A 21,269-nucleotide genomic window follows, 5' to 3' on the forward strand; every position below is an offset into this window, starting at 1 on the left:
TGCAGTGCTCTATATGTTGCTTTGGGCTCCATTGTGACCTTCTGGATGACTTCTCGATTCCCTCTTGGAGTAATTTTGGTATGTCAGTCACTCTGGGAAGGTTTTCCACTGCTTCATGTTTTCTCCGTATTTTGATAATTGCTCTTTGAGGTTTTGTTGGAATCCCAAATCCTTTAAAAAGGCTTTCCAAACCGGTAGACATCAGGAACTTCTCACCAGTTCTTGAATTTTTGTTTTGGATCAAGAAATTACAGAGTATGTTCCTTCTTGGTATATTTTTAGTCTTTTTCTTGTTGTCAGGCCGGTTTTTTGAGTCAGCAGGATAAGGGTATGCAGCATGAGGCATGAGTGTTGAAATTAGAACAAATTATTTATGATTTAACTAAAGAGGTGATTATTTTTCACCCCCTTGCATGTTTGGTTTGGATTTTTCCCCTCAATAAATTAATCAATAGAGAAATGCATTTAAAATGTTCGGTGTACATCTGTGTCTTACCGTGCATTTGACAATGTAGGACAAAGAGAGAGAGAGAGAGATGAGTAAGGTGAAGAATCCTTTTTCAAAACTGTCTTTGTATTCTGAAAAGCTGTGAGTCCAATCATGAATAGTTAGAAGTTATTTTTCCCTGCCTATGTTGCGTCTGTACTCTTGTGTGGCAGAGGAAACGAAGCTGAGTCAGTACTCTGCCCAGCCGCAGTAGCAGACTGTTCCTCTCTCCTTTCCTCGCTACCTGTGATGTCCTTCCTCCAGACGTGTCGAAGGGCTCGGTGAAACCCTCGCAGTCTGGCATACAGTCAGGCAGTAAGATCACGTGTCACTTCATTACTCGGTAAAGTCCGCAAGACAGCCCAAATCGATTTCGAGCCACAGCCGCTGCCAACTGAGCGACCTCTGGATCTACTTCCTGCTGTCTAATCTCAATCCCACAGTCTTATCTTTGACCTCAGGAAACCTCGGCTCCGACTGGCGTTGGCTTCACTGGGCAGGAACAAAGCAGAACTGTCATGTTTGACGCCACACGCTTGACCCACATGCAGAGAAGCTGGAAAACGACTCGGAGAAACAAAGTTTATTTCTTGTCAAACATAAATATTTGGTGGGGGATGTGATATGTCTTGGGGCCAGGGATAGGAATCGTCTTTGCGCTGAAGGCAAGGGGGGGAAAGAAAGGTAAGTGAAATGTTGAACCGAAACAAACTAGTTCAGAAACGAGCTTACTGGGTGAGGTGCGTCCGCTGGGTGGGAAGCTGAGGTTGGGGTACTGGAGTCCGGGAAGCTGACGGGAGGAGGAGTCCGATGGCAGGATGATTCTCGGAGGTCGCTGATGGGAGAGTCGTTGGAGGGCGGGCAGGTAATCAGACTCGGGAGGGTGAGGAGCGGGTCACGGCCAGTTCAGATTGATTCCCAGGAGTTTCCTCAGCTGAGGTTCTTGGGTCTCGGATTTGAACGCGGGTTCCACGAGAGGTAAATAAATTCAGGTTGCTAGGAGCACGGATGAAAGCACAGAGGACTACGCTCAGGGGGCTCAGAGGACCGTTGGAGGTTAACACTCAAGCGCTGGAGCGCCGCCCACTCCTCTTATGCTAGCGGTGAGGATGCCGCTTACGCACAGGTGCGCGGGAACCACCCTCCAACGACTGCAACCTCATGACTCCTCCTGGTGGAAAAAGAAGAAAGACCCCCACATGACCAGACTCCAGCACCCAACAAGAACATCCCTCTCTGCTCTCAGAAAGCTCTAAATTAAGAGAATGAAGCTCTTTGTGGGATCCTTAAATCATCCTAGAGAGATTCAAATCCTACAGTGAGAACATGACAAATAGTAAAAACTGCCTACAAACAGAGTTAGGGAATTTCATCACAGCGTTCAAGACGGTCCTCCAATTTAGAAATGTTAAACTTTGGAAGAGAAAGGGCAGGAAGCAGCTGCCAACCGTGAACCTGTAAGCTTCCATCTTTCATCACAGACACTGACTGAGACTGAACCCTTTTTCTTTGATTCTGTGGAGAAAGAGAGGGGGTAAAAAAAATCCATTACTGCTTTTATACCCTTGGGTTATTTTCTGCTCTTTGTGACAGAGCCACTTTCATCTACATACTTCCTTCTCAGCAGAAACCGTGCAGTGTCGCTCTTAAAAGGCACTTGGAAGCTTTCAGTTCTGGAGCACCTTAAAAAGTTAAGTTAGGGGGGCAGCGCTTTCACGTTTTTGCAGGTTTTATGCTTTGTTCATGTTTAAGTTTCCTCTTTTTCTTCGAATGTACAATTGCCATGAGAGTTTAATAAGTTGTCAGATATATGAAGCTTTCACCCGCTGGGAAGACTCAGATCTGGGAGATCCACAGGAAAAGTATATTTGAACGTAATTAAAGATTAACAAGCAAATTTCTTTCCTGAAACATGTAAATTACTTTCTCATTTGTGTTTAACTACTTTCCCAGAATCTATTGATTGCATTCTCAGTATTCACATGTTCCTTAATATTACTGGTCACTATTTAAGAAGATGAGAAAGATTGCTTTATGGAAATTCAGAGATTGCCTAACTGGATCTTAGAGGCTACTGTCTTGGGTATTACATACTTCATGTTCTTGTAATTTATGAATCACATTTATAGAAATTTTGGGATTGTATTCCCAGGACAGGTAGTGTTACGTTTCTGGAATTCATAGGCTTCTTTGCCAAAGGTTGTTGATTTCTATACTATCTGTTCCAGGTTTTCTGCGCTTTATTACATTCCCAAAAGCTGTAGGTTACTTGAAATGTGCATGTTATTGTGCCAGACCTCAATGATCAACAAGAACTAATTTATTCCATTTGCAGAGTAAATAAATTTTTTTTATTGGTTTTACAAATGCTGTGACAGACTGGCGACCTGTCCAGGGTGAACCCCGCCTCTCGCCCGGTACACTGCTGGAGATAGGCACCAGCAACCCTCCAGACCCCATTAGGGAAGAAGGGTGTAGAGAAAATGGATGGATGGATGGATGGTTTTACAAATTACTTTTCTACAACATTTTACAGGATTTGGTGAAGTTTACGAATCTTTGCTCCACTTTTTGTAGATTTCTTCCGTAGATAATCCCTTATAAAATGCTAAAATCTCTTGTGATACGTTTTTAATTTTTTGAAAATAAGAAATAATGACTGAGGCAGGATTTATGATAAAGTTACAAACACAAAGTTGGAGCTTTTTCACAGACATTGCCCACAAATACCTAATTGAAGTAAATTTTGTGTGCACATTCGCCTCCCCAGAAACCAAAGATGCTTTTTAGCTCCCGTGACTTTATGCGACAGATATTCATCCTCTGTTTTTTTTTCTCATGAAGGACCTCATCAATAATCCCCCCAGAGGAATTGCATGAAGAGAACCCTCTCTGTGCGTACTCCACTTCTCCATCCCGGGGTAAACACCATTTGAGGAGCTGAAAAGATGTTTACTGGTTTTGAAAGGATAATTTATTTCAAGCTATGCATCCAGTCCTCAGGGGATTTTAGAAGCCTCTGCAGCTGCCTTTTTATTTTTTTGTCCATCTCTTCATTTAAAAAATAAATAAATAAAAACCTATATCTTCTGGCAGATTTCGCTTTCATCTGAACACATGCCTTAATTTGAGTATTTCTTATGTAGGCCATGGATTCTCAAATGCTAGTTTGAGGCAGATTGTCAGTATTTCTGCGACAGCTGGCAACAAACACATGAATGACCACTTGATCCATTTGGAGGTCTGCCACAGCTATTTGGAGGAGATAACACAGATGTGAACTGCGATTCGTCTCGCATGATAATGTGACAGCTTCGTTTGCTGTGGGTTCGTGAGAAATTTATGTAACCAGAAAAAGCTGAGAAGCTGTGATGTAATAAATCAACGTCGAGGTCGTCTTTTTTTAGGGCGCCGGAACCGCAAATGGTCGAGTCCGTTCCCTTGCTTTCAAATGCGCCACTTGATTTCCAGGCCAGGTTTTCTCTCTTGAGACAGTCATTGCTCTAAAAAAAAAAAAAAAAGAATGCACAATTTGTTTTGGTCAAACTTAGATGCAACCACTGGAACACCATAGAAGGAAAAGGATTAAGCGTAGGGTCTTTGGGACCTTTTTGTGATTTATGAGGTCATTATGCTGCTAATGCTGTTTGTCGAGGACTCTTAGGGTCACATCTCTCAATTGTGCTTTGAAGCATTTAGTTTTTCAGGATTTGTCTTTTTTTTTTTTTTTTTTTAAACCATAGTTACCAAGTCATTTCAGGTAAAAAAGCAAACGATTAAATCATTTTACATATGAAAATATTTTATGTCACTGCCTACTATAGCAACTCCACACACACTTAAAATCTGTCTGTCCATGTTTAAGTAACAAATATTGTATGAATGTGTTATAAGGCTGAATTATTGTGATTCTTTATTTACAGGAGACCTACAAAAATCCAATAAAAGGCCTGCAGCTTAACAAAAAATGCTGTGTCAAGACTTCTGGTGAAATTAACTGAGTGGTTATTTTATTATGATACGGATTTTTTTTTTTATGATAACATAAAATTTCAAATTGCCCTCCTCATATTAAGTCCTCAATAACTGAGCTCCACTATATAGCCTAGAACAGTTTGCTCCCAAAACTTAACACTCTACTCTTAGACTTCAAGTTTACAGGCAGATTTTTTATCACAAGCTCCTCTCCCATGGACTTTGCACTTTTGTTAAAAATTTAAAAAGCTTGTAGTTACAGTGGCATGATATCCTGAACTTTATGCTCATGCTGCTTTTGGCTCCTGGAGCAAATACTGTCCACTTTTCCATCTCTCTCCAGTTATGCATGATTTCCAGTACTTTCTAACATTCACTTTGTTATTTCTTTCTGCCCTTTTCATACAAGTTACACTTAACCTAGTGATTCCATGTTTGACAGTGTTCTCTTATTATTAATGAACAAGCTTTATGGCTCCAGTTTAGCTCCACATTTGACCTCCGTCGGCCCAGACATTGTCGTTATTGACTTTTCAAGCACGGGATAAAAATGCCAAGCTGTGCTGAACTGAATCCGCTCCATCAGCGATGTAGCATCTCACGCGTTCGTCCTTGAAACAAATCTTATGACAGTCTTTTATTTGTCGGAGTTTTAGGCGTAGCACCTGAACGCACCACGGCTTCGACGGCTCCACCGTGGTCAGGTGACCCGCAGCAGTAAAGCTGATCTCTGGCTTCTTCCTCGATGTCGGAGGGGAGTGCATCTGGAGGAAATGGGCTCTGGCAATGCTCGAGTTTGATCACTCAGAGACCCGACCAGCTGAGTCTGTGAATGGCGCCAAAACAGGACCCTAAGCCGAAATTTCAAGAAGGTTGGTGTGTGAAGGGGGGGATGACAGGGATGGTGGCTGTGAGTGTCTGGATGAGGAAGGGGGCGGGTTTGTTATTGTTGTTTTTTATTCTGCTGGAGCAGCTCCCCAGTAATGGACAGGAAGGCTTCGTTACAGCTATTAGTTGAAATAATCCGATTAAAATCGTCCTAAGGATGAATTTTTGTTGTTGTGAATCGTTTAAAAATGGAGGCGTTTTAAACGTAAATTCCCCGAGGAAGCGAGAGGGGTGGGGTGTATCTATAAATGGTCGCACAGTGGATGCATCAATCAGCTGGCACGAAACCGCTGCGTAGCAGAATACTTTAAATACAAAAAATGCCGTTTTTAAGCACATATGTTTGTTTATTTGTGAGTGTGTGTGTGATGATTTTCTCTCCTTTCCAGGTGAAAGAGTCCTGTGCTTTCATGGGCCACTGCTCTATGAGGCGAAGGTTTGTGTCCCTGAAGGGGTTTTGGATGTTATTATCTGTTTCCTTCATGTAAAAAAAAATAAAAAAATAAAATAAAAGCAAATATCTGGCATCAGTTTAACGGGATTGTGTTTGTATTTCTTGCTTTCCAGTGTGTCAAAATCAGCGTAAAGGACAAGCAGATAAAATACTTCATTCACTACAGCGGCTGGAACAAAAAGTGAGCAGCCTGGTGTTATTTGTTCTTCTAACAAGTGCTGCTGTTTGAGTTATTTTGTCTGTCAGAGAGCGGTTGTGTTTCATATCTCATATTTTTTATGTATATTTTCTGCAGCTGGGATGAATGGGTTCCTGAAAGCAGAGTTCTCAAATATGTGGACAGCAACCTTGCAAAACAAAGAGAGCTTCAAAAGGCCAATCAGTGAGTTGATGCTTTCTTACACAGAAATGTGGGTTTTACCAGACGTCTCTCTCTCTCTGTGTGTCTCTCTCTCTCTCTCTTTATATTTTTTATTTTTATGAAGGTAATTTCTTGATTTGATTGCTTCAGCAGTTTTCAACAGTGTTATACAGCACATCCACAACTGCTGGTACACTGCTGACTTTGTACGAGTGCCTTTTACCTCTACGGCGGCCATTAGTCTTCCCCTGGAACATTTCACAAGGTTACAGCAAACAGAGAAAGTGAGAGAGGGGAATATTTGACCTTTCATTTTTGCACAGTCACTCAAAATCCTGAGTCCTTGTTTATGAACTCTCTTCAACTCACTCCCACAGGTTTTCTATTGGATTAATGCTCAGGAGCTGAAATAGCAATTGCGTTTTAAGTTTAGTTTGAGCTCTGTCAACAGTTTTCCTGTTTGTTCGACTGTACTGTACTGTATGTTGTGGAATATTATCCTGCTGGGAAACTCGTAATGACCGTGATGCTGCATATATTTATACATGCCTGCAGTGCGGCACATTCCTGATAACTACTTCTGTCTTCCTTCTTTTTCAGGGATCATTATGTTGAGGGAAAGATGAGGGGTTTAGCACCAAGCAAAAAGATTGCTGCTGTGCAGCAAAAAAATGTCGATCTGTAAGTTTATTTACTTAAGCTTGCTTTGATTTTTTGTTTCATGCTTTCCTGTACGTATGTTTGAGGACAATTGCCGTCATCCTAGATATGAAAATCCTAAGTATATGTACTATCAAAGTACTATTTTACTGTTCATGCATGTACATGCGCATCCTCTTCCTCCTGTCAGAGTAATATCATCGTCATAGTATTTCAATGTACTGCACATTCTATACAGTCTTGTGCATTGCATAATTTAATTTGGACTGTTTATTAAAATTGTATCTTTCATTTTACTGACTCTGATTAGTTAGCGGTTTGTACAGAAAACTCAACAGTCACTTGAAAGAAGAGGAAACTTTAAAAAAAATGTAGATTGGGCCTAAACCTGCAGAGGAAAGCAGCTTTTTCTCCTGTCGTTTGTTGCGGTTGATATCAGACCTATCAAAAGCTAAATTGTTCAAAAATGACAAATTTTTAAAAGTTTCAACTCTAAATGAGATAATAAACATCTATGTAATGTTGAATCCTAAAAGATATGTTTGTTTGTCACGCTGATTGTTGTTCATATTTATGTTTCCTCCATTTTAGGAAAATTAAAAAGGCAAAACAGAAAAGTGAGTAAAATATTTTGACATATTTGTGATTAGATTTTAACTGAGTTTGGTAGTCTGTTGTAATACATGGATGTTTTTGGCAAAAGTGTAAATATAAAGTGGCCACTAAGATGGTTTTAGGTAAAACTTACCAAAACCTTTTTTACATTTTTAATTTAAGCAAAAGGAAACATTGTCATGGTTTATTCCTCCGGAAGTTTGTGTTTCTGCAGACACTGTAAATACGTGAAAATAACAGTAAATGTGTGCAAGCGACAGATAATTAATATAGTAAATAGCTAAATGAGATGCTGTAAATTTGAGAAGCTGTGTTTTACGATCAAAAGTGATTTAATAGTGATTGTACCTACGTTTAAACACGCTTCTTGTGTTGTCCAGTCCCCGGATCGGGCGAAGGCACCAGCAGTGGCGAAACACCCCAGGCACCACGGAAGAAACGAGCGCGGGTCGACCCAACTGTCGAGTGTGTACGTATATCCTCACCTACTGGGGAATCGTCTTGGGTTTACGTCTTTTTACTGTGATTATCACACAGTAGCGTCATTTTGTCAGTCGACATTTGTTTTAGCATTTTTCGTCCGGTTCTTTGTAATCAATGGCAAAAAGCAAGCACATTTATTTTTTCTAAACCACAGTGACAACCATCTGTTGAATCGCATATTTGCAGTAATAATTCAGCAGAACCTACTATCGTTTTTAACTCCGTGTGCCTCTTTAGACGTTGATGATGTAGCGTCAAAGCATTTCACCCAGCTGAGTTTTTGTTGGAGCCATTTTAGCATCTTTAGTATTTTAAAGAAAAAAAAAAATTTTTTTGCAAAATTTCTATTGTAGCTTTTCAGCAATGTTTGAGGTCGTTGTTTTATTGCGTTACGTCTTTTTAGTTGAGCTTCACTTGTTGAGCGATAACCTCACGCAGTAGGGTTATTGTGGGATTTTAAATTAAAGCAGAGAAACGAGTGAGGAGAGATATATAGTATTAGTAAAAAAATACTACTTAAATAAAATATCAGTGGCCATAATAGCAATATTAATACCAGATATCCATATTGACCCACAAGTTCATATCAGTATCATATCAAACTTAAACCCAAAGCATCACCCTCCCAACACCATGCTTTAAAGTTGGTATGAGAGCTTTATTCTTCTGTGAGTTTTGTTTTGTTTTTTTTTTAGGTAGACTTCACCATCAGGTTAACGCTCCCACAATTATTGCTGATGTCTTTCCATCTCGGCCCGGTGAAAACCCGCTGACTTCTCCAGAGTACAGTGGCAGAGCTATCGATCAGTTAGTCAAAAAAAATGCTTTCACGAATTTAATTTCAAGGAACAATTTTAGGCTTTTCTTACCCAGCCCTTGCAATTTAATTGTGGCTTTTGTAAAGTAAAGAAGGATGCAAAGTAATAAGTTATTTTGTTGGTGTGGGTTTTTTTCTCTACCCAGTTTTATGGACGAGTTAGAAAGAAAAATAGGTGATTTCTCTTAAAGGTGTTTGTTTCACCTCATCTTGTCTTGGTGATGTGACTAAAGACCCCGTCAACCATGTATAATCTGACCTTTTATGAGATGTGAGAAAAATTGGGAAACATCCTATTTTAACAGTTCTGTTGACTTTTTTTCCTTTTCTTTAATGTAATTCATTTCCATGTCCTACTCTCTGCAAACAGAAAACGCTGAACTGTTTGTGAAATTGTCCTTTGTGTAACTGATGCTAATTGCAGCAATCAATGGGTTGAATTGTGTGGCATTTTGTTGCCATTTGCAGTTGGATGCCAGTATTTGACTCAGGTCAGGTGGAATATGTTTTGTTTTGTTTTGTTATTTGTTTTTTTTTTTGTTTTTTTGCTCATAAGAAATCACGTCATCCTTCCTGGAAGAACAGTTGGTGAAAAGGAAGAATCACCTCTGCCTCTTGCTGTTTTTAGCTTAAATTTAGTTTAAACTTTTAAATGTGTTGCAACAGTAATAAATTAGAAGAGGCGTGTGTTTACCCAGGAGGAAATGTTTGCGAACCGTGTGGAGGTGAAGGTGAAGATTCCCGAGGAGCTGAAACCTTGGCTGGTGGACGACTGGGACCTCATCACACGACAGAAACAGGTGTGAAGAAAAACAAACACACACACACACCTGCAAAACACCCTGTAACAAGCTTCCTGTCTTACACTTCAGCTCAGGAATGACCTGGCTTCACAATGAGAAAAATATCAGAGCTGCACAAAAAATAACAACAGTAATGGGTGTGCTGTCTTGCTGCTATAATCTTCCTGAGAGAAATTAAATGACATGTTTACCAACCTTTATCAAATGAAGCAGACAGTTGGATTATAGCTGAGACCTGCACAACTCTGCCGTTTCCAATGCTGCATTTGATTGCAGAAAGTCCACAGGGCTCTAAGCTCATCCCACCAGTCGACTCACAAACGATGTTATGACGATACGAAGCAACAATCTGGCTTCAATGTGAAAAGTACCAGAGTCATGCTTCCTTAATGATGGATGGTGTTGGGTGTCAAAAAATACCTCACCAGCTCTCATCAGGTCTGAAAAAAGTTGCTTTTCTCAACCTAAAATAAACAACACGTCATCGAACAATCTCTCTTGTTTTTTTCCTTTCCTTTTTGACCAAGCAGAAGCAGTTTAAAGCATGAAAAACCAAACCTGACTTCCATGATTTAATAAAAATTAAGAGCTCAAATTGCACCCAAGTGTAAACATCTCTATAAAGCAGCATTTTTTGTCTGTATGTTGGTTTGCTTAAGCATATAGTCAAGAGAGAAAACTTGGACGGTCTTGGAGAATGCTGCTCATCAGACCAGGAAGGGTTACATCCCAACCCGTTTGGGCTCCGTCGATCTGCTCTGAGAGTACATTCAAGCGGAAATCATTAGAAACGGTTTCCAATCTCCCCAGGGTTCCACCGGGTTCAGCTGGAGGTCAGACTGTGCAGTTTTCAGAAAGCTTCGGCACAACCTAAGAGCTCCATCCCGGATTCGATTGGCTTTTAAATGTTAAGGTTCGTGACCATGCGGTGGGGGAAAAAAAAAAAAAGAAAAAAAAGAGTCTGGAAGGAGAAGGTCTTGTCACACTGAATACAATACAGCAGCATGTCTTTGGTTTGCAAGGCTGAGTCATCAAACTAAAAGCTTGGAACAATTTTTCGACATAAATCAGTGTTTTGAGAGGGGGAAAAAAAACAGCAAAGGAGATATGCTAATTCGTCTGTCTGACTCGTTAAGTCGGCTGCCACTCTCTTTTTATCCATGCCCTCTTTTTCTTCTTCTTTCCTTATTCTTCTTTCTCCTTAACAACAAGGAGATTTTGTGTCCTAAGTTCTAAAGAAAATGGAAAACCAAAGCAATTAAGGTCCAACGTGAACGAGTGAGATTCTCAGAAAATGTTATAATTACGCACCAAAATGAACCGTGAACACCTTCAGTGTTGAACAGAAAGCATTTATTGTTTTCTTCCTTCCAGTTATTTCATTTGCCTGCTAAGAAGAGCGTGGAGGTGATCTTGGAGGACTATGCAAACTACAAGAAATCAAAAGGAAACTCCGACAACAAGTAAGACGCTCCCCTTCCCTCCCGCCGCCCACCTGATGTTTTCTGACTGTCAAAAGACAATAGACATCAACATCCTGTCAGCCTTGCTTCACGTGTCCACCTCATTACACCGGCTGCCACATAATGTGTTTTCCACATTAGCGTCCTTACTTTGCTCCTCCGAACCCACTTTACGAGCAGTTTTATTGCTCTTTGTTGCACTTTACGCCAGGAGGAGGCTTGCTTGTGCTCATCGTGTTCAGTTGCCTCAACTATAATTGCACTTCACGCGAATTGAATTTGAAATGCCATGACAGAAATATTTTCTTCTCTTTAGCTTGTCTACAGGCATTGGTGTATTTTATTTTATTTTTTTTCACGTCTTCTAGTCTTTCTCCTGCTTTCTTTACGTGCATTAAGATGGGTTAATGCTAAACATGTGGAGGAGGTTTGAGCTCAAAAGCCATGACTTATTCTCTTGAAGGCTGCACTTCATCCCCGGACTTTGACTGGACGCTTTGGAGGTGCCGTTTGACGCTACGGATTTCCCTCTTCTTTTTCTGCAGGGAGTACGCCGTGAGCGAGGTGGTTGCCGGGATCCGGGAGTACTTCAACGTCATGCTGGGCACTCAGCTGCTTTACAAGTTCGAGAGGCCGCAGTACGCCGACATCCTGTCTGAGCGCCCGGACGTGCCGATGTCTCAGGTGTACGGAGCTCCACACCTGCTGCGTCTGTTTGGTGCGTCCGAACGAGAAGCACCGAAGTGAACACGGTTAATATCATCACAGGGTGAACATTTCACTGAGAGAGGCGCGCTAATGCTTGATTTTAGATCACCTGACAACTTTAATTTCTTTGTTAGAAGCTGAACTGCCTTTCTAGTAGTAGCCTGTTTGTCTTTGCACAAGCTTAATGAGAGATAAACCAAAATCATCACTATAAATCAAAACTCGTAGAAAGAGTCATCTTGCAGCCCTGTAATGTTGCATAATAAAACAGCCATGTCGTGTAAATACTGTTGAACTTTTATGAATACCTGAACCCACATGTAAGATTTGAAACATCTGATTGGTTTCCTTTTATGGTCAGGTTGTTTCAGACCAATAAGCTTTTCTGGATGAGTTGGTTGTGTTCACTGGCTTTGATGGGAAACGCTTTCTGATTTTAAAAATAATTATCATCATTTGCTGAAGCAATTTACTTTTGTAAATTAGGCAGAAATATTGATTCATTACCTCCAACGAGGAAATTATTTATGCACTTGTTTCCAAATATTTCCTGCTATGTTCCACATTTAACCAATATAATAACCATGACAGTAATTTAGATTTTATAAGTGGATAAGCAAATAGACTAGGCTACATCAGACCTTAGGAATGATTTATTTGGGTTTATTTTTTATTTTTTAGATCTGTTCTTGTTCCTGATTTCACACATGTGGCGTGGTAGCGTTAACCAGCTTTAGTTCTTAATATTGTTTATAGCAAGAATTAAAAGCATAAATTAAAAACAGATTTTCTGCTCCTCCTCTTATTCATCATCAGTTCGTATCGGAGCCATGTTGGCATACACTCTACTGGACGAGAAGAGCCTGGCCCTGCTGCTCAATTACCTCCAAGATTTCCTCAAGTAAGCTCTGCCTGCACGAGAGACTCCATGTCATGTTTGTCTCATTTTCAGATGTCTAGTTTCTTCCTTCCACTTTCATATTAGTGCAGCCGAGCTTGGCGGAAATGCTTTGAAACGAAGGCTATGAAATCGATTTTTCTGCTCAGGAAGCAACTCTTTTGTTTTGCGTTTTTTTTTTTTTTTTTTATATCAGCATGGCTTTGACAGTAGCTGCAACTTACTGCACATTGAGCTGCTGCGTTGAGATTTAAGACAGAACATGTAGATTGTTCATTGCAGATTATTTGTTTTGGTTTAATTCAGTAACTTGCATGAGTTCTGGATAAAAACGTCAACATGTCCAACACAAGAACACAAACGCAGTTTAAAAATGACGTTTTGCTTCATGTGGATTTCGTGGATGTTCGTGAGCCAGTGCCTTTCTACAAGCTGTCTCCCGCAGCAGATTTCACCCTGCTCCACTGTTGTGATCACTGTTTCTCCAGGTACCTGGTGAAGAACTCGGCCAGCCTCTTCAGCGCCAGCGACTACGAGGTCGCCCCCCCTGAGTACCACCGGAAAGCTGTGTGAGGAGCTCTCAGCAGCGCAGCGCTCAGAGCGAGACACATCACCACCCTGTCAGGCCACAAGTAAAAATAACCGTTAGCTCAGTGTGGATTGAAGATTCGGATTAACTTTTTCACTCCGGCTGACATGTTTTGTCTAACAAGATCTTAGGCGCTCGTGACAGTTTGTAGGGGAAGAAAATATAACCTACTTTTGATGTCACTTTGTTTAAAAAGAGACAAAATAAACTGTTTCACAGTCATTTCAACAGCCAACTTTATCCTATTTTTGTGCTTTTTTTCAGCAGAGGTGCCTGTTACTATTGCATGCTTATCATTATTTATGCTTCTTTGGCCACGTGAGCTGTGAATCGATGCTGAACTACAAGGTCAGCAGCCAAACAATAAAAATATTTGTATGTTGTGCATTTACATCAATTTGTAAAAATGAAAAAAGAAAAGAAAAGAAAAAGTTGTTTAAACATTTCCAAATTGTTTTACTGTGTCTGCAAAGGTTACGTCTTTAAATGATTTGATGTTGTTATTGTTCTTTAAAGATGCAATAAGTTAAAAGTCATCTTCTGAAAACAACAGAAACTCCTCTCTGCTTTAGTGTATATCCATCCTCCAAGATTTGTTTTGTAAAAATTAGATTTTATATTCATCTGAATCAACAATATGCTGAAAAGTGTTTTTTTTTCTGATGCAAATGTGAGTTTATTTAAAAACGCTAATTAAATTCACAGTGTGTAAATGTCACCTTTTCATGCCTTTTTATTTATGTTGCAATCATAAAACCTGCTCAATTTACCCATGTTTAACACTGTCACTCGATACATTTATTCTCTAAATACCCTATGATAAATCTAAATAAGTACCGATGGATGAATTATTAAATCATAATTACAATATTCAACAGCAGTCTGGTTCTTGTTACAACCCAGCACAGCTGGAGTCAGAAGACTTACAATAAGCAACCAGATGAACCCCAGATTCATTTGATTAATGAAAGCACAATGATTTACCAGTTAAAAAGTGTCCAGGATATTAAAAAATAAAGTTAAACACATGATGTTGATTTTAAATTGGATAGATGGAGTGGATTTTGTCTTGAAAGAGTTAAAGGTTGATCCATTTGGGTAAAAAAAATGTTTCCCTTATAGCGCTTTATGTAACACAACACAAGGGGGCAGCATTTCTCTCTAGTTTTATCTGAATCCCTTAAAAATCGTTTTTGGTTTTAACCCACTACTTTGGAGATTTCTGTTTGCATATAATTGATAAAGTAATAATATGTTCCCAGAGTTTAGGCAAAGCAAACAAGGCACAAAAGAATGTGTGTAGTTGTTGCTAAAAAGAAGGAAAACTGGAGGGATGTGTTTTAAAAGCAAATGGCAGCAACTTGCCATACATTTTTAGAGCTGCAAATCACTAAAATTGTGTGGAAATTGTTTTTCACTCTAAATATTTGCCCTTTTATTGTTGCTTTGTAACTCTATGCATACACACAAAAAAACACACAAAAAGGTTTGGAACCACCAAGTCAGTCATTTCCCTCATTTTATATTCATTAGAGGTGCATTTTTATTACTGGAAAGCCTGACCAGACACCTTTACTACAAGGTATAACTTGTAAACATGATGCATCTGTGAAATGAGCGACACAGCAAAATGTTTGCTGGTGTGCCACCTCCTCTCACCACCCAACATACAAAAAGTGCTAAAATCCCTCATTGAAATTCTCCTGCTGCTACTCTTTCTCATTTAGAGCTTCAAGGACTGTGAGGCTTGTGCCAATCACAGGTAAGATAGGTTCCTGATTTAGCAGTTGTCTCCACGGATCCCGCGACTTTGATGAGTTTGTGTGTGCTTCAAGCATCAGCATGCCACAACGTTGTCCCTTCAAGGCGAGGCCAGTGTAACAGGAAGACTATTGAAGCTGGTGTTCTCCTGCAGAGTGGCCGTGTTATTTCATGACAGCCCTTGTTCCATTTCTAAACTTATGACCAAGTTTTGTGAGAGTGGTGAAGATAAAAGCAAACCACAAGACGGTCCATCTTTTTGGAGTTGTTTTCCAGGAAAGCCTGAGGACACTTTGAGATTTGGAAAACCCTACCACAGACAAATCTCTTATCAAACTGCACGAGGCCGCGAGGAAGCCTGCACGAGTGTCCTTTTGCGTTTGACTTGTCTATGCAGGTTTGTGCAGCACTGACAGTGGAACCTAAGAGATAAATAAACGTTCTGCCTGCAGAAGCTGGACGGCAGAACATAGAGAAGAGAGCGCTGCATGTCCTTTGCTGCACAGATTGTGTCACGACTTTCAATGGAGGCAGTGAGGAAGACTAAGCAGAATTTGATGCATTGACAACAATCTCCACACTGATATATCGGAATGACAATGTTTTAATGCCTTGTGCAGGTTCTGGACCCTTGCACTGTCCTACAGTATGAAAATGGGCAATGTATGTGTTATTACCCGGGGATGTGCAATCATCAAGGTCAGCTAGCATCTGAAAAAGACTGAAAACTATCAGAATTACGGTGAAGGGTATTTTAGCACAATTTTATCCTCACATTTACTGTGTTGCTTATTCCAAGAGTATGAGAGTTTTATAAGTTGTACCTGATCGTGAAGGTGACTAATTGCTCTTCAAGCTAAATAAAATGCATCTAAAGGTATAAATGATGACCTGTAATAACACTTCTAGATGTTTTTATGTTCAGTAATGGACCCTTGCACTGTCCTACAGTATGAAAATGGGCAATGTATGTGTTATTACCTGGGGATAATAGACTGATAAAATATAAACACATATTGATCAATATTTTAAAATTACCTTATACCCTTGTACACTACTGTGAAAATGTTTGGAAAGAATCCTGTATAAAATACAATTGCCCACCTTTGAAATTATGCAGAAAGATGTTTTATCATTTTGTTTAAAAAAAAAAAATAGTCTTCATTTCTTCTTCATCTGCTGCAAAACAGTAAAACATGAGATTTTGAAGGGTTTTAACACAGAGTAACTGCAAAAAGAAGAAATAAAACAACTTACAAAGCATTACAAAAAAATCTAAGTCAGTTGTTCAAATAAAAATGATAAATTGAAGCAGAAGACAAAACTTGAAGAAAGAAAAAACAACACAAGAATAAACAATCTGGTCAAACTCTGCCATTTGCATTAACACAGTCACAGTTATCAAAAGCTAAAGAAAGTTTAGGAAAAGTATGTCATTGTCTAAAAAGCAGCAGAATTACATGGCCTGGTTCACAAATCAGACCTTTGGACTTTATAAAAGTTCTATTATGCGTGGTCTGTAAAACATTTAGTGAAAATCATTCTTCCCCACAAGAATTGAAAAATAGTTGTATGTATGTGTTACATTTCATTTGCATGGTCTTAAGAAGTCAGATTTCATTAGCAAATGATAAGTCAAGATTCAATCAAATATTTTTATCTGTTTTAGCTCTGTTGACAGATTCTTGCTTAAGTGATCATAAAACATGATTGGATATGCTTTATTTGGATAGAAGTCCTGAGAACAGACACCTAGTTTAATATAATCCCAAATAAGTTCTTTTGTATAGGTGGAGAAACAAAACACTTTGAACTTTTATTTTTATTTTTTTTTTAGTATTATTATGTGCGGGCTATGACAATACTCAGGGTGTTTCTGTTTTAGGTAAACCTGTTTACACTTTTCCTTGTTCTGTCCCAGGACGTCTTCAACGTTTCCCAACTGCACAACACAGGGAAGTCCCGCCTCCTGAGAGCTCCTATTGGATGAGCTGCCAACTGCCGTGCTCGTTCCCGTTTTGATTGGATGAGCAGGTTGTCAAGCGAAATGCAACCAGCGTTTACAGTTAAAAGCGTCAGGTGAAACTCGGGTTGTGAAGACGAGGGAACAGATAAAAAAAGAAACTTTACTGGTTCGAAACTTTTAGGTCAGTTTGCGTTATATTTATGAACTTTAGCGGTGGAGAATACTTTTAATATCACAGACAAGCACGTTACAAGATGAAGAGCTTCATAAATCGACGGAAAAAACACGAAGTTACCATCACAGTAAGTTGGATACTTTGGTTTTGCTAATATCCCTGTTTTTTTTGTTTTTGTTTTTTTTTATTGCTGAACTCAGGCTAGTTTTGAGCTGAACAACGCTACTCTTGTCAGACGTCGTGTTTCTACACCAGGAGTTATTATCTGTAACCCTGGCCTCCCCCGTCCTAGCGACCACATTATCCGCGGTCATGTTCCCACGGTGGTTGTGGTCTGTTTGGGAAAACTCTTTAAGCACCTGCAGCTCCGCACGAGATGCGGATGTGGAACGGTACATTTTGAAATACCCTGCACGGATTTGGGTCAGTGTACCTTTGACCTGTTGACTCTTTCTTCACCACTGGACCATGCTGTTGTTAATCACAAAGTGCAGTTTTAAAACAAAGTCGAGGTTTATTACAGGTCAAATCAATGCGCCTGTTGTTATCGCTGGCCTCCTGCATGTTTTAGTTCTCTCCCTGGTTTAACGCACCTGGATCCAATGATGGCTCGTTAGAAGGCCTCAGAAGAACATTGACATGCTGAAAAGGTTGTTGGTGCCACCAGGGAGAGAACTAAAACATGCAGGATGCCGGCCCTCGAGGACTGACTTTGTAGGAAAAATCACCCCTGACTCACACGGTCCAATAGTTCGGACAAATCTCTTGGTTCTTTTGACGTTTTGCCTTTTATTTAACTTGGCATCAACTATAAGAAGTGACCCTGTTTAATATGTTTAGTATGTTATATGTTATATAATTTAGATTTGAATCACTAACAATACAACAACATGTCCAAATGACATCTTTGGGTTAAATATGTGAAGATCTGGGTTTTCCTGGCCTACACTGATTTCCGTTTTTCTTCTATCTCCGTTTTCCTGATTCTGATGAATGTTTACGAAGGACTATGACATGGAAAAAAAGGTGCTCCAGTTTCTCTGAAAGTACTAGTAGTTTTCAAGCCAACTGAAAATGAAGGAAATACAAGATTTAGCAAGACAAGCATAGTATGTCCCCAACTATAGTCTACCTATGTAATTTATAATCAAGCTTAAAGTAGGCAACTGTTTGATTTATAGACCAATACTGGCTTAGTTTCATACTTTGGATATATTTAATGAACAGCAAAATAATATTCTGGTGTTTTTTTGTTGTTTTGTAATGTCTGTTAGAGGAAACCAGTGGATTTAATCAAATCTATAGACTTCAGATTTTATTTCCCGGTAGTGACAATCTTACCCAGACCATCCCCTGTATTCACACCACCAAATAGACAGGAACATAAAGTGTGGGGCAAAACATAACACCTCCACACAAGATAATAATATAAAAAAATGCTCTTCCTCGTTCTGAACAAATACAAGGCAACAGTGGAAAGCAACAATTCTCTTTTATCAGGAAGAAACCTGTATTTTACTATGAACTGGAGGAAAAAAACAGCTTAATATCTGCAATAAATGCAAATAATTTACAAATAGAGAGTAAATGTGCAGTATTAAGCCAAATTCTTAACAGCATTTCAAAAGTATTTACGGGCAAATATCATCTGTTGGTAAAATAACAATATGCCAAAAAACCCCCCACACACAACTGACTCCAAATTCCACTGAACTGAAAACTGCGTTTCTGCACCAGTGAGTTTCAAGAGTGCCACAAAATCCAGACATTTCAGCATTTCTAGTAAACGACTCTTGGGGCTCCAAGGCACCATGGATACATGCAAGTCCTTTCAGGAATGTTATTCTTCTTGCCTGTCTAAAATATGTCCTTGTACAAAATTCTTTCACCTATTGGTGCGCTACCGAATGTATCGTTTACTTGCGATTCGTAAAAACTGAATTAATTCTTGATTGTTTAGCTTGGTTTCTAAACTTTACTTAACAGAGAGTCATTATAATTCTGCAGAGTCCGGCTTGGAGTGGGTGTTTTGGCACTACACACTGCTTCCTCTGTCCAGGATTACCATGAAAAAGACATGGAGCCCATAAGATCTTTGTTTGGCAAACTGTCAGGCCTCATTCTGTTTAAAAGGGAAAAGCAGCCATTCAAAATATATTTTTTTATTTCTTTTTACTTGCAATGATAGCCGTCTCGCTACCTCTGAGAAATGCAGTGGGTACCATTTTAAAAATCAAGAGGGGGGAAAAAAAAAACCAACTTATTTCCCAGCAGTATTTTCTTGGGACCTCCAGAAAAAAAAAGTTCACGGTAAGCTGTGTAGCTTAAACAGACGTGACATTTTGCTCAGGTTTGTGTGGAGATTTCATAACAGCCGTTTTATTCCCCCGTGAAGGCGAGATACCAAACAAAATCAACAACAAAAAAACCCCCCTCAAGCGCACGGACAGAACTGAAGGCACTTTTTAATGTGAAGAAAGAGGTGCTGCTGTACCTTATTGAAAATTGATATGCTGCCAATTGTAAAGGGCGTAGTTGTCAGATGGTGCATTGTGACTCATCACTTTTGATCCATTTCTATCAGAAAGCCTTGGTTATTCCTGTGCATCACAGCCATAAATCAACCTTGAAGCTGGGAGAAATTAAGTTTCATTGGAAATATGTTGGATGACAGTTAGGCCATTGTGATTGTAAGGAACATAACCTATTCCTGCTGGGAAAATTGTTATGAAAACATCAGCATTTTTGGACTGGGGGTGGTTTGAGCAAATGGAAAAGAAACTTGGAGGAATTGCAAAGTGTTGTGTGAAAACATTCAACTTCACCAACTGTAGTTTGTGTTGAGTTGAGCCTAAAGTATTTGGTGATTAATTTACCCGTGTACCTGTCCATACTTTCAAGTCACATCTCTATCCTTCATTTAACTTTAGATTTATTGTGTTCTTTATTGTTTTTGAATCACCGTGTGCAAGTAAAGTTTTGCTAAGACCCTATTTTAGCAAAGGAATGCCAGCTATGCCCTCATACGCCCTTTTAGGGGAGCTAAAAAACAAAGCTGAATATCTAGCAGTCTGAATACAAAATACCAAGGTATTCTTCTAATACCGGCTGCGGATTTGATAGAATGAGAGCTTGTTGGTTTCTGTTCACTCAGGTTTCTGTTTTTCCTTTTGTGTATGAGGCCTTTTATTCTAGAAAGCCTCTCATGTGTATTGTCATTTGGATCTGCTGTTTTTTGAAAAAGACACATTTCTCCCTTGAAAGAGTTGAAGATTACTGCAAATGCTGTTTTTATATTTTGAGTTTGTTCATGTTTTTTTTAGATAAGTATTGAATGTAATTACTAAAAAAAAACCTGTGTTCAATACATTCAGATAATGCAACAGAACATCTTAAAGTGTCTTATTTTTCTTAGATTTTAGTTTTCTTCAACTTAACACATGGCTCAGTTCAATTGGAATCAAAATGAAAATTGATTTGTTCAAAGAACCTATCGGCATAAAAGCAACATTTAAAAGGCATCCAGAGATGATGCAAAGACTGGGATGTTTGTATGTAGCGTCCAATAGAATTTCTGGCAGTGGTGCAGCTGACATTCCTCAAAATCGTATCCTTCCAGAAAAGCAGTAAGAATTTCCACAGATAGAGCAGTGTAGTTCAAAAGCCAGCCCAGGTCTGTTTAGCAATCATTTCAGTTTACGAGGCTGCTTTTGAACTGTCCAAAATGACAAATGGTTGATTTAATATCTACCCAGGCATTTTTTCCTACATTGATTTCAGCTTCCCTCACTGCCATATCGTGCTAGAGGTAAAGCTTTATGTCAACATGACATGTACAGTATAGAGAATATTGTAAAATATTGTGATTTCCCCCAGGTTGACGTTACAATGACAAGTGCAGCTCTGCTGTAAATATGAGTCTAGATGATATGGAATGTGTAATTAAGCTTAACTAGTCTTTAAGGGATGAGTGCTTTCTGTTAAGTTCTCTTCAGAAAGCAGCTAGGAAGACTGTGACCGCTCACGTGGACATATGCATGAGAGGGAAAATTCAGAGTTTAAATGAGGTGTTTTGCTTTGAGAGAAGTCTACACCAGTTCGCATGCCGCTTGTTGTTTCAGTCAACGTCTGCATTGTCGCTTCAGGAAATCCTCTGTTTTATACGT

The 21,269-nt window shown here is 39.3% G+C and overlaps 2 protein-coding genes across 4 annotated transcripts in view; both read left to right on the plus strand.

The window, feature by feature from the left end:
* The first annotated feature begins 5,117 nt into the window (after nt 1–5,117).
* Nucleotides 5,118–13,919, plus strand: LOC122841707 (mortality factor 4-like protein 1). 2 transcript variants are annotated; one of them, XR_006372430.1, is made up of 12 exons: nt 5,118–5,334; nt 5,740–5,786; nt 5,918–5,985; nt 6,100–6,186; nt 6,766–6,846; nt 7,417–7,442; nt 7,821–7,909; nt 9,439–9,540; nt 10,918–11,006; nt 11,552–11,758; nt 12,531–12,615; nt 13,101–13,133. XR_006372430.1 is itself a non-coding variant. In XM_044135258.1 (12 exons), exons 1-12 carry the CDS (start codon nt 5,295–5,297, stop codon nt 13,183–13,185), a joined length of 972 nt encoding a protein of 323 aa, XP_043991193.1. In that variant the 5' UTR covers nt 5,121–5,294; the 3' UTR covers nt 13,186–13,919. The 2 variants fall into 2 exon arrangements, 1 of the variants encoding a protein (XP_043991193.1); XM_044135258.1 differs by having other exon boundaries at nt 5,121–5,334; nt 11,552–11,724; nt 13,101–13,919.
* A 3,087-nt stretch (nt 13,920–17,006) lies between these two features.
* The window catches only part of uacab (uveal autoantigen with coiled-coil domains and ankyrin repeats b), a 43,647-nt gene continuing 39,384 nt past the window's right edge, over nt 17,007–21,269 (plus strand). For both annotated transcript variants that reach the window (XM_044135275.1, XM_044135292.1), the window contains exon 1: nt 17,007–17,230. In XM_044135275.1, coding sequence (XP_043991210.1) covers nt 17,183–17,230 — 48 coding nt within the window. In that variant the 5' untranslated portion in view covers nt 17,007–17,182. The remainder of the gene's footprint in view (nt 17,231–21,269) is intronic.

The sequence above is a fragment of the Gambusia affinis genome, linkage group LG02 (assembly GCF_019740435.1).
Source record: "Gambusia affinis linkage group LG02, SWU_Gaff_1.0, whole genome shotgun sequence".
Lineage (NCBI taxonomy): Eukaryota > Metazoa > Chordata > Actinopteri > Cyprinodontiformes > Poeciliidae > Gambusia > Gambusia affinis.